Here is a 12,332-nt window from a genome sequence, read left to right as displayed (position 1 = left end):
AACTGGAAGTGTTCGACCCGAAGGGCGAACCTCAAAGTGCTGATGTTCCTGTCGGATGGGGATGTGAAGTATATCTAGCGAGGCCATGAAGTCCCCTGGCTCCAGTGAGAGAATGATCGAACGCAGGGACTCCATGCGAAACTTCAGCACTCGCAGAAAAATATTGAGCGACTTCAGATTCAGGATAGGATGATGAGAACCATCCAGTTTGTGAATCAAGAATAGGGTGGAGAAGAACCCCTGACCCCTCTGCTCCTGAGGAACTGGAACAATGACGTTCGAGTCCAAAAGAGAGCAGATGGAAAGCTGTAGCACTTGTCGTTTCGCTGGGTCCTTTGGAAGACCCGTGCAAAAATAACACTGAGGAGGGGGGAACCGGAATGTCAAGGCATAGCCCCTGGATACCACCTCCCTGACCTGTTTAGCCACTGGACGTCTGGTAGCCCAGGGCTTGGCTCCCTTAGTGGATGAGGAAAATCTAGAGGAAGGACTAGTGCCGTCGGACAAATCTCTCTCCACCTTGCCCGCCCACTCAGACACTGCCTTGGCCACCCATGACGCGGCAAGCGTGGTACACCTAATGGCCCCTGCCTGTGAAAAAGCAGTCCTGAGGAAATTCTCAGAGGGGTCCTTCAAAGATGAAGAATCTGAAATGGGCAGTACTGAAGCGCGAGCTAATCGCGCAACATGATCATCCGCCAGGGGAGGATTTTCCCACTTAGCCCTCTCTGTGGGAGGAACAGGTTAAAAAGTATTAAGTCACTTGGAAAGCTGGAACCTTCTAAACGGTTGAGACCACGCAGTCTCCATTAAATCCTCCATGAGGGCCGAAGGCGGGAGCTGGGCCGATACTTTCTTAAGACGCTTAAAAAGCAGGTCTTTACTTTTAGGGGCAGGAGCCTCATCCTCCCTCTGGAGGACTGCCTTAACCTCCTGCATCAGAGACTCTACCTCCGCTGAGGACAAAGTGTCATCGGCCCCTGCGGATTCCGCCACTGAAGAGTAAGAACTCCCCTCTGAGCTGGAATCCGAATCGGAACGTGGAGAACCCGCATCGGGACTCTGCTGCCTACACTGCCTCCTGGAATCCCTGCCCGCCCGAGTAGCCGTCAACCCCTGCACAGATTGTGCAAAGGATTGCCACCAAGGGGGCTCTACATAAGCAGGAGCTGCCACAACACTGGTGCTGGCCACTGCCACAGGGGGCATGGGCACAGGGGGCAGGGGCGCAGGAGGTAAGGAGTTGACAAGCGGTCAATATGTCAATACCTGAGTCAAGGTCGAAGCCCAGGCCGGTTCCTGCAGTGAAGGCGGCAGAAGATCTGCTTCAAGGGCCAAACACCTGGAACAGATATCCTCCTCCTGCCGAGAGAGTATGTCCACACATACCCTACAGGTACGCTGCATCGGAGATGGAGTCTCCTTGGCAGGTTTCGCCTTAGGCATACTGTCCATGATACAAGACAAAAAACACCAGCAGTTACAACACTGACACCCAAGCAACACACTTGCAGCCTTACCCACAAAGCTTTAGCAAAGCCATTTGGTATGGGCAGATAAACTCAACAATTCAGCAAGCTGAAAAGGAGACACCGTATATGCAAAGCCAATACTATGAATGGTGACAGTGTTTCAAACTTTCATCTCTTCCAATGATATTGGAAGGAAGACAGCAGCAGAGCCCAACAATCCAGCCAGCCGCAGGAGAGGATAAATACCACAAACACCAGGCTCCAGAAGCAGGGTGTGGGGGAGAATCCCAGCAGCCTCCATCTCTAAACCCAGCAAGTGCCAGAATGGCTGCTGATTAGGACCTTAATGAGGAGCTGGGACACCTGGGGCCAAAATATATATATATTTTTTTTTATTTATTTTTTTGGAGTACCCGGAGGAAACCCACTCAAGTACGGGGAGAATATACAAACTCCGCACAGTTAGGGCCATGGTGGGAATCAAACCCAGGACCTCAGTGCTGTGAGGCAGTAATGCTAACCATTACACCCTCCGTACTCCTACAGCACCTGGTGTTCCTATGTGGTCACCCACTCAAGTACTAACCAGGCCCAATACACAGCATTAGCTGTAGATCCCAGGCTGTCTTCAAGCTTCCAATGATATTGGAAAGAAGACATCAGCAGAGCTCAACAATCCAGCCAGCAGCAGGAGAGGAGAAATACCACACACACACACCAGGCTCCAGGAGCAGGGTGTGGGGGAGAATCCCAGCAGCCTCCGTCTCTAAACCCAGCAAGTGCCAGAATGGCTGCTGATTAGGACCTTAATGAGGAGCTGGGACACCTGGGGCAATCCTACATCACCTGGTGTTCCTATGTGGTCACCCACTCAAGTACTAACCAGGCCCAATATACAGCATTAGCTGTAGATCCCAGGCTGTCTTCAAGCTTCCAATGATATTGGAAAGAAGACATCAGCAGAGCTCAACAATCCAGCCAGCAGCAGGAGAAGAGAAATACTACACACACACCAGGCTTCCAGGAGCAGGGTGTGGGGGAGAATCCCAGCAGCCTCCGTCTCTAAACCCAGCAAGTGCCAGAATGGCTGCTGATTAGGACCTTAACGAGGAGCTGGGACACCTGGGGCAATCAGAGAGCAAGCCTCAGCACTTCCCCAGGGGTGGGGGAGGGACTAACCTACAGCACCTGGTGTTCCTATGTGGTCTCCCACTCAAGTACTAACCAGGCCCAATATACAACATTTCCAATGTGTATGGCTGTAGGTTCCCGGGCTGTCTAACCTCCCCCTCAGGCATCAACCCCCGGGACATAGCCTGACTAATTGTCCCTGGTGATCTAGTGGAAAGGTGGAGCAGTCCAGACCCCCACTGCCTGCCCCCCCGCTGACTCCCATACAAACGGGGGGGATCGCTGCTAGACGCGGCTCCCTGCAAGCAGGGAACCGCCGCTTACCTGCCCGGGGACGGAATGCAGCATGCGGGAGCCTCCGAGAGAGGGTCCCGCGACGGAAGTCCCCAGCCCAGTCGCCAGCGCTGCCGTCGCCGCCGCCGAGTGATGGAGCTGCGCTGCCGGTGATTCACTAAAAGAGCACCCGCCGCAGCAGCTCTAACCCATGGCTGTTCTAACAGCCGCGATAATGGTGCTGCTCTCTCCTTGGCACCAAAGAAAAAACTGGTGACCCAGGGTCAGGGGGCGGGTTATGAGGGAGAAGGGAGGCAGGGAGCATACTGGGTACATTTTTGTAACCCTTTGGTGCACGCTCTGCTACCTCACCTCTCATACCCAGCGTGAACTCCTGTGCCCCCTAGTGGACGAAAAAGAAATAAGTCCCTATATACAGGTGGCCGGAGGCAAGTGCAGGAGCTGTAAAGACTACATATCCCCGGAATAGTTAGGGTCCTGGATTTCTTTGCAACATATCGGAATCGGGCTTTGTGCCACGGCATCCTAAAGACGAAATGTCAAAATGTTCCATTCAGTGTGTTAGAGGTGATTCTGTATCTCGCGCTGCCCCAGCTGCAGTGCGGAGGAGAAGGTAAAGGTGTCCAATGGAAGAAGACAACATTGTGCTGCTGCTTGGATGCGTGTTACTACGCAATACAAATGGCTATGGTTGCCAGTGCCATCGATTGTTACCAACAATGTCAATGGAGCTGTAAGCCATTAACGGTAGCAAAGTATGCTCAATTAGTGGTTTGAGTATATCCAGGATAAGCATCTGATAAACTATTGCTGCTTTCACATTGCAAACCTGCTTTCATCCCAGTAGGAACACTACTGTGTGACATAACTACTGTGTGGTGTAATTTGATATGGGGTTACTACTACTGTGAGTCCCACTCCCCTTTCCAGCAAGACTGGAAGGGTCTTGTTACGGCTCTGTGGATGAGGATTGCTATGGGCAAGGGGTGATCTGTGTGACGCCCTGCTGCTGGGTGAAGGGTGCTGGGTCAAACACAGAACTATCAGCTGTGCTAGAAGGCACCAGCCAAAATCTTGCCTAGAGCAGGGGGAGCCAACCCTATCCCTCAAGAGCTACCAACAGTTCACATTTTCCAGACAACCTAGCTGCTGCACAGCTGCACTCATTAATCACTGACACATTTTAAAAGATACACAGATGGAGCTAATTAGCTCACTTGTGATTCTGTGAGGAGACCTGCAAAACATGCACTGTTGGTAGCTCTCGAGGACTAGGGTTGGCTACCCCAGGCCTAGAGCATAACATTGGTTAATGCTTGCTATGATAATATAAGTTAGGATGGTAGTGGTGGCCAGACGGTGAAATGGAGGAGGGTAATTCTGCACCAAAAACAAAGGGAATGTTGCAGATTTGTGCTTGACGTTTGTGTGGGATTTTCCATAAAGTCACTGACATTCACAATGCTGGCTAATTTGCTTCTGTTGACTAATTTGACACATGCGGTTTGGCCAGAGCTTCAGTTTCTTTATCCATTGAAAAAACATAATGACCAAATACAGACAGTGAATCATGTCCTGATTGCCAACATAAAGAGTTACATTACAGCAAACCACAAATGGATGCATCAAGTAGATGGATTTAAAACTTTAATGTTGAGCCTTCCTTGATCAATAAATAAAATGATTACATTCGGATGGCTTCGATGATGCAGTTTGGCAGGTTTTATAAAAGTTGTTTTCAGAAGCACTTCAAGGTCAAGCAATATTTCGACTAGTGTGGTGTCATTAATGAGACGTGGTCTTGTTGTTTATGTCCTGTTGTCGATAAAGCTAGCTAGTCTGAAATAAGAGGAGCCAGATCCCGTAAACAGTGCAGTGTAACCGATGTGCTCAACCTTGGGAGGGTACGGCTTTGCTTTTGCCTGCTGATGACTAGGATGTATTAACTTTTAGAGACATGTTAAAATGGCAAAACTGGCACAAAAAGGAATTCAATTTCTAGAAGACTCGGTTTCTGATCTTTTTTAAATGTTGTAGTACAGGTTGAGTATCCCCTATCCTAAAAACTCGGAACCAGAAGAATATGGATAATGGCTTATTCCATATTTCAGAATATTTTTATATTTCAATGATGTATCTTGCATTTATGTTGTATAAACACATCAAACACATGAAATACACACAAATATATTTTATTTTTGCATAAATCAAGGTTTCCAAACAAGAAACAAAGTTTGTGTACTATCTCAGGTACTGAATTTAAATGCCAAGCAATCATTTTATTGCGCATATTTAGTGCCAGTTACATATCATGTCCTCAGTAGTGCTTATAGCAAAAAAAAAAAAAAAAAGTTTACACTTTCTGGAATGTATGGTTTTCTGAATAATTTGAAGAACGGATATTTGGATAAGGGATTCTCAACCTGTATTCCGTTTTGATCTTTGCAAGCTATCACAGAGCATGTAGCTAAATGTTATGCTTATACTGGTAAAAAGGACAGCCGCACTGCACTTGGCAGAATAGCTACATTTGTGGTTACCAACCTTTATTCTTTTTGACCATCTAGAGCAGGCATGTCCAAACTATGGCCCTCCAGCTGTTGTGAAACTACAAGTCCCATCATGCCTTGCCACAGTATTGCTATTAGTTAATGCTGAAACTATTGCAAGGCATGTTGGGATGTGTAGTTTCACAACAGCTGGAGGGCCATAGTTTGGACATGCCTGATCTAGAGAGAATCATAACGGATTATTTTTAGATTTAAAAAACATGTTAAATATCCCTATAAAACCATAATAATCTAATTACATCAAAACCATTAGGCAAATATTGTCTGATTATTTAAGCATTTACTAAAATTAGAGTTCAAACTTAATACACAAGGAAACATTTATTTCTTACTTCCTATGTTCATGGAATTATTCTCTCCAGTGTACCTTCTATCAGTATGCTAAACAAGTTTTATGCTGGGTACACACCAGGACGACTAGGGCCCGATCCCCACAATCTAGATCCAATTCCGATCAATTGGATGTAGATTGTGTGCTGATTGGGCCCTTTTCTGACCTGGTGTGGACCGATACCGATCCAATGCGCGGTCCCGCGGGTCTGCCTCCCAGTCTGCACTTCCTGCCGGACCACTGCCTCCCAGTCTGCACTTCCTGCCGGACCACTGCCTCCCAGTCTGCACTTCCTGCCGGACCACTGCCTCCCAGTCTGCACTTCCTGCCGGACCACTGCCTCCCAGTCTGCACTTCCTGCCGGACCACTGCCTCCCAGTCTGCACTTCCTGCCGGACCACTGCCTCCCAGTCTGCACTTCCTGCCGGACCACTGCCTCCCAGTCTGCACTTCCTGCCGGACCACTGCCTCCCAGTCTGCACTTCCTGCCGGACCACTGCCCCCCAGTCTGCACTTCCTGCCGGACCACTGCCCCCCAGTCTGCACTTCCTGCCGGACCACTGCCCCCCAGTCTGCACTTCCTGCCGGACCACTGCCCCCCAGTCTGCACTTCCTGCCGGACCACTGCCCCCCAGTCTGCACTTCCTGCCGGACCACTGCCCCCCAGTCTGCACTTCCTGCCGGACCACTGCCCCCCAGTCTGCACTTCCTGCCGGACCACTGCCCCCCAGTCTGCACTTCCTGACGGACCACTGCCCCCCAGTCTGCACTTCCTGCCGGACCACTGCCCCCCAGTCTGCACTTACTGCCGGACCACTGCCTCCCAGTCTGCACTTCCTGCCGGACCACTGCCTCCCAGTCTGCACTTCCTGCCGGACCACTGCCTCCCAGTCTGCACTTCCTGCCGGACCACTGCCTCCCAGTCTGCACTTCCTGCCGGACCACTGCCTCCCAGTCTGCACTTCCTGCCGGACCACTGCCTCCCAGTCTGCACTTCCTGCCGGACCACTGCCTCCCAGTCTGCAATACGAATGTACCATTGCCTCTGAATCTGCTTTCTGGCCTTACCATTGCCTCATCTGATTTCTAACTGTATCATTGCCTTCTTGTCTGCTTTATGGCCGCACAATGGCCTCCTAATCTGCTTTTCAACGTACCAGAATGTGGTATAGAGAAGCTACGGTTATTAGAAAGACAGTCATTATGTCAACCCCATATATTCAAGAGGGTCAAAAGGTCAACATGTAAAAGGTAGACAGTGGAAAAGGTCTACATATACAAAATGTCGACAAAAAAAAAAAATTGGGGTTGTCATTTTGTATGTTTCATCATATGGGACTACCAATGTAACGTGTACAATATCCATGCTTCAGTTACTAATCGCAAGCACAGTCCAAGTGGACAGTAAATTATTCAAAAGTTGGAAAACCCTCCAGTGTTTCAGCAATGTGTGTTTTCAACCTATCAACCTTAAGCCTTACCTTTTACATGTTGACCTAACGCATATAGGTAATTTGGGTGTAAACCTACTGTCTACTTACACACCATCTATTTATACTTTGGAACCCCAGTACCATTACTCTCCAGCCTGCTTTCTTACTGTACCATAGCTCTCCAGTCTGCTTTCTCAGGACACCATTGCCTCCTACTCTGCTAGGTGAACATACCATTGCTCTCTAGTCTGTTTTTGACGATACCATAGTCTTCTAGTCTGCTTTCCCACCAAACCATTCCCTTATCTGCTTTCCGACTAGATGTTTAATTGGTCCTTGACCTTTTTCCTGTGTTCTACTTCGCAACCAAAAATAATGCTAAATGTTTCCTTGTGTCATACATTATGATTCATGAACTTGTATTTGCCTTCTGTTGTGCCATAAAGCAAAAGTACACATACATATTTAGGAAAATCAAACTGGAGTACAACAATCTGTTTTGTCAAACCATCAAATATTTGTCCAATGCTCATAATCAATCATTAAAAACTGCAAACATTCAAAGAACACGTTAAGCTAAAGACTGTGGAAAATGTACATTTATTGTGTGCTACAGTCTTATTATCCTTTGATGTGTGGGTGCCAAATAAAGGTCTTCTTAGTACAAACAGCAAAAGCTTACCAATAAATCCTAGCTGTGAGAACTCCAGTATCAGCCATTCATCATTGACCTGCTGTGTAGCAAAGTCCTTCAATGGTTGAAAAAATTGTGGCTTGGCAACAACATCATCTTCCAGCTGCAAGTGTGAGAAATCAGCAGGTTACTGTAGCGACATTATGTAACAGGAAGCAATTTACCATGCAGCAAACACATCTACTATTTGGACTAGTAAGATATTATTGTATTGAAAGAAACAATAATTCTGTCAGGAATGGACTTGGTTTACGATACTGTAAAACAATATACATCTTTTTTTCCCCACCATGAATTTATTTTTAATATGAATTGAAAAAAATAAATATATATATATATATATATATATATATATATATATATATATATATATATATATATATATATATATATATATATATATATATATATATATATATATATATATACACATATACACACACCACTCAAGTCAAAAGGTAGCTTAAAGAAATGTAATGGCCAATGGTCTGCCTGGTTATTTGCGTTCTACTACAGTTATTTTCTTTCATACTGTAAATCTAACCGTAAAGAAACAGTGACTTAAATCTGGCAACCCTTTCTTCCTAGTATACTGGCTGTCCTCTTGACATATTACTATCCTACATGTTTTGCTGAAAGCTTAACCACATGACAAGAAACAACCAGGTATTGACAATCATTCACCCAAATCAGCTAAATCCGGTCATGGTCTAATTATATATGGTGTTGTCTAAACTGGTTTGACTCACACATTTGACACACCTAGACAAATATAGAGATCCCAGAATATTTCAGGCTGTTATAAATATAAAGAAATATGGACCGCAAGTGTAGTTAAAGCAGCTGTATATGGGAGTGTGTAAAGCTCCCTGTAATGGATAAAAAAGAATAGAGATTATACAGCGCTGGGTTTGTACCGAATAGAGGGTCTAACACAATTTAACCATATATAAACATTTATTAAACATGATTTAAAACATTAAAAAATAGACATTTTTAGAGAATTCTCTATATCACCAATGGGGGTTGGTGATATAGAGAATTCTCTAAAAATGTCTATTTCATGTTTTAAATCATGTTTAATAAATGTTTATATATGGTTAAATTGTGTTAGACCCTCTATTCAGTACAAACCCAGCGCTGTATAATATCTATTCTATTTCAGGCTGTTCCTCCATGACATGCATACAGTTGATTTATTTCTTCAAAGTAAATTGCATTTCTTGAAACTGGTAGAGCTAACTGGACCACAGTTATTAGCACACTGGACGCACCATGTCTTTTTTGGGCAAATTTGCCCGCACACCATTACCCAGAATCCCCAATCATATCTGCTACTGGACTTTTTATTATTCTTGTCTCTATGCCTGTCCTCTCCGCTTTTATTCTGTACTTTAAGCCCCAGAAACTGCTGTGTTGGACAAAAAATTTTTTATTTACTATATAATATAAAAATATTGGGAATCTGGAAAAAAAAAAATCAGAAAAAATGGGAAAAATTGGAAAAAGTTACAAAAAAACAAATGTAGATAACGAGATGAGACATCCTTAGAAAAAGTCATAGAATGTTTATGGGGATCACGTGATCTAGCAAAGTCCAGGTTGGTCTATTAGAAGCATGTTGTTGTTAGTCATTTATCCCTCGGGAAACCAAGGTGTCGAGTCGATATATCCATCTGCTCTCGCATTTCATCAGCTGAAGAGCCCGATATCCACCTCGGACCGGTGGGGGGATCCAATCTATTAATAGACACCTAAGTGTTGACGTCTGGTGTCCTGCTTGCAGAAAGTGCCGTGGTACTGGCTGTTCGGCCTTCTTAGTTTCAATGGCTGTTCACAATGCGAAGCGATGGTTAGCCATCCTCTCTCTAAATTTTCTTGTCGTCATGTCCACATATGCCAACCCACAGGGACAATGTGTGGGCATAAGGCTTCCAGTGACACTCGTACGTCCCATTGCCGCAAATGGGGTGCACAAGCATCTCAATCACACACACGTCCCATTCTCGGTGAATGACGGGATGAACGAAGGTGGCTCCAACTCTATTTCTTATCAGTAGCCACCAGCCTTGGAGGGAGGTGGGGTTTAAAGGATCAGCATGGATGGTGGTCCAGGCAGAGTTACAGATAGGGAGAGGAAGTCACAGGAACACACAGGGAGAGGGGGGCAGAGGAGTATATGGAGAGGGAGGTCAGAGCTATGTTTGGTGGAGATTAGAGGCATACAGTATATGGAGAGGCAAAATTATAGACACAAATGGGGAGGTAGGAGGCAGAAGCACTTATGGGGAAGGTGGTACAGAGGCATGGGCCAGGACAGAGGGAGTGGCATGCTTAGTGAGGCAGTAGTAAATATGGAGGGAGAGTGGATAATATGTACACATGAGTAGGTAGGAGGCAGACACACTCGGCAGACACACTCATGGGGACTCAATTTAGTTGTATTTACCTTCTGATTTTTATTTTTTGTTGTTGAAGTGAGCCATTTGTTTGATTTATTTTTTTGAGACTTGTAGTAAAGCACAAACTTCTTTGCCTCTTTCTGTACAGCAAGGGCTGACCTTAAAAATGAGCCCTCTGTGTCTCTTCATCTCCTTTTCACAATAGCATTCTACAAATACATTTTTTATAGATGCTACACAAAGCTAGTAGCCAAAGGACATCCATTAAGTACAACAGCTTAATGGCAATTTTGTTTAACTCACGCACTCTCAAAAAGCAGTAGTGACTACAGTACTCACTACTGCAAGTGCCTTAAAATAATGTTGCATCAGTCAAAGTAGGGTGAGGGAGAAAATAAGCGAAAATTCAACTTTTTTCTTGTCACTGGTTCTGTATGTTATTGGTCTGAATATTTGTCCACATCTTACCATGTCCCAAAAGGACATATGCCATTCTCAAAATTTGATTAGAGACTAGAGATCAGAGAGAATATATTACAGACTAAACATGGAACCTGCCCAGCAACTCTGAGGACATGGTGACAGATCATTATGGAAAGAGCTAGCAGTGTTGACGATGCTGGACTTAGACTACGTGCTGTGCTAGTGTAACTTGTCATAGATAGAAAGGGGTACATTTAATAAAATCGGAGTTCTACTGAAGATGGGATGTTGCTCATAGCAGCCAATTAGATTATATCTATTATCTTCTAGAAAGTGCTAAATAAATACGTAGAATCTGGTTGCTACGGGTAACGATCCATCTTCAATAGAACTCCCATTTCAGTAAGTTTACCACAGAGTGGTTACAAGGTCTACCCAATAATTGATTATCCTGGAGCGTCTATGATGCCCTCCTGATGTCTCAAATAGGTCCCTAAGGTGAGAAAACTTCTAGGGCTTTGAGGTTCTGATCACTCTGCAACAATAATTGATCCAAATGTGAATGTAGCCTCTTTCTTCAGCAATGTTATTTATTTCATATTTCACCTTAGTTTTATTTGCTCATACAACAAAATAATTTATTTTTAACATCTCTGATCAGATTAATTTGAAAGTTCTTGCAAATCATGGTATTTAGGGGTGTGATTTGCTCTGTACCTATTTTTATAATGCCAGGGCTGGCCAAACCGGTCTTAAAGATTTACAGTACCAACAGTTACCGGTTTCTAGACAACCTAGCTGGTCCACCGCTGTAGCCCCATGCTAACATTTTCAAACACGTGGTGCAATCATTCCTAACCTACACATTGTCCACAGGTGGTCTGGAAAATATGAACTGTTGGTAGGCCAAGGATCAGTATAGTCACCTATAAGCCACCTCAGCTGTAAGCAGTACAAACATATTGCTGTAAGCAAAAAAGAGAACGCCTTATTGATGGTGCGCTGCCACATGTCAGCTGTAATTTGTACTGCAGTAGATCTTCACACAATGGACCAACTTCAGGCCTGATCGCTACTTTGCAAATTACTACGATCAGATAGCTGTTGCCCAGACAGTGAAATCCCGCCCCATGCATCGCACACCATCTGCAAAACCAATCCGCAACTCACTCACCATCGAATAATTTTCCCAGTCTGGGCAAGTGTACGTAACTTTGACCCTTCCACAAGACTGCGACAGATATAGGCTAATCAAGGCCGGAATGGATGTCACACCCCCTCCCTGAAACCGCTTGGGCATGCCTGCTTTTTTTCTGACACTGTCCGCTTACCACCCCACAAACGGCAGCTTCCTGTGAGTCAAACTGCGGGAGGATTGCCATTAAGGAAATGCAGATTTTTGTTGCTGTTTGGCCTCACACATGCGCTCTACAATCCTTACACATGCACAGTCATTCAATAATTGATAGGCTTGCGAATTCACACAACAGCGATCAACTCTGAATAACCCCCTAATGTCAAGGAGAATGCTGCACAGCCCCCTATTATCTATAGCTGGCCTGTATGTGTAAGAAATAATAAC

At 45.2% G+C, this 12,332-nt stretch overlaps 1 protein-coding gene across 2 annotated transcripts in view; it reads right to left on the bottom strand.

Moving 5' to 3' along the window:
• MGAT4D (MGAT4 family member D) overlaps positions 1-12,332 on the bottom strand; it is a 172,379-nt gene that overhangs the window by 44,268 nt on the left and 115,779 nt on the right. For both annotated transcript variants that reach the window (XM_083173323.1, XM_083173315.1), the window contains exon 8: positions 7,914-8,028. In XM_083173323.1, the coding sequence (XP_083029449.1) occupies positions 7,914-8,028 (115 nt within the window). The remainder of the gene's footprint in view (positions 1-7,913; positions 8,029-12,332) is intronic.

The sequence above is a fragment of the Crinia signifera genome, chromosome 1, assembly GCF_055691185.1.
Source record: "Crinia signifera chromosome 1, ASM5569118v1, whole genome shotgun sequence".
In the NCBI taxonomy this organism is placed as follows: domain Eukaryota; kingdom Metazoa; phylum Chordata; class Amphibia; order Anura; family Myobatrachidae; genus Crinia; species Crinia signifera.
This window is presented reverse-complemented; position numbering and strand designations above follow the sequence as displayed.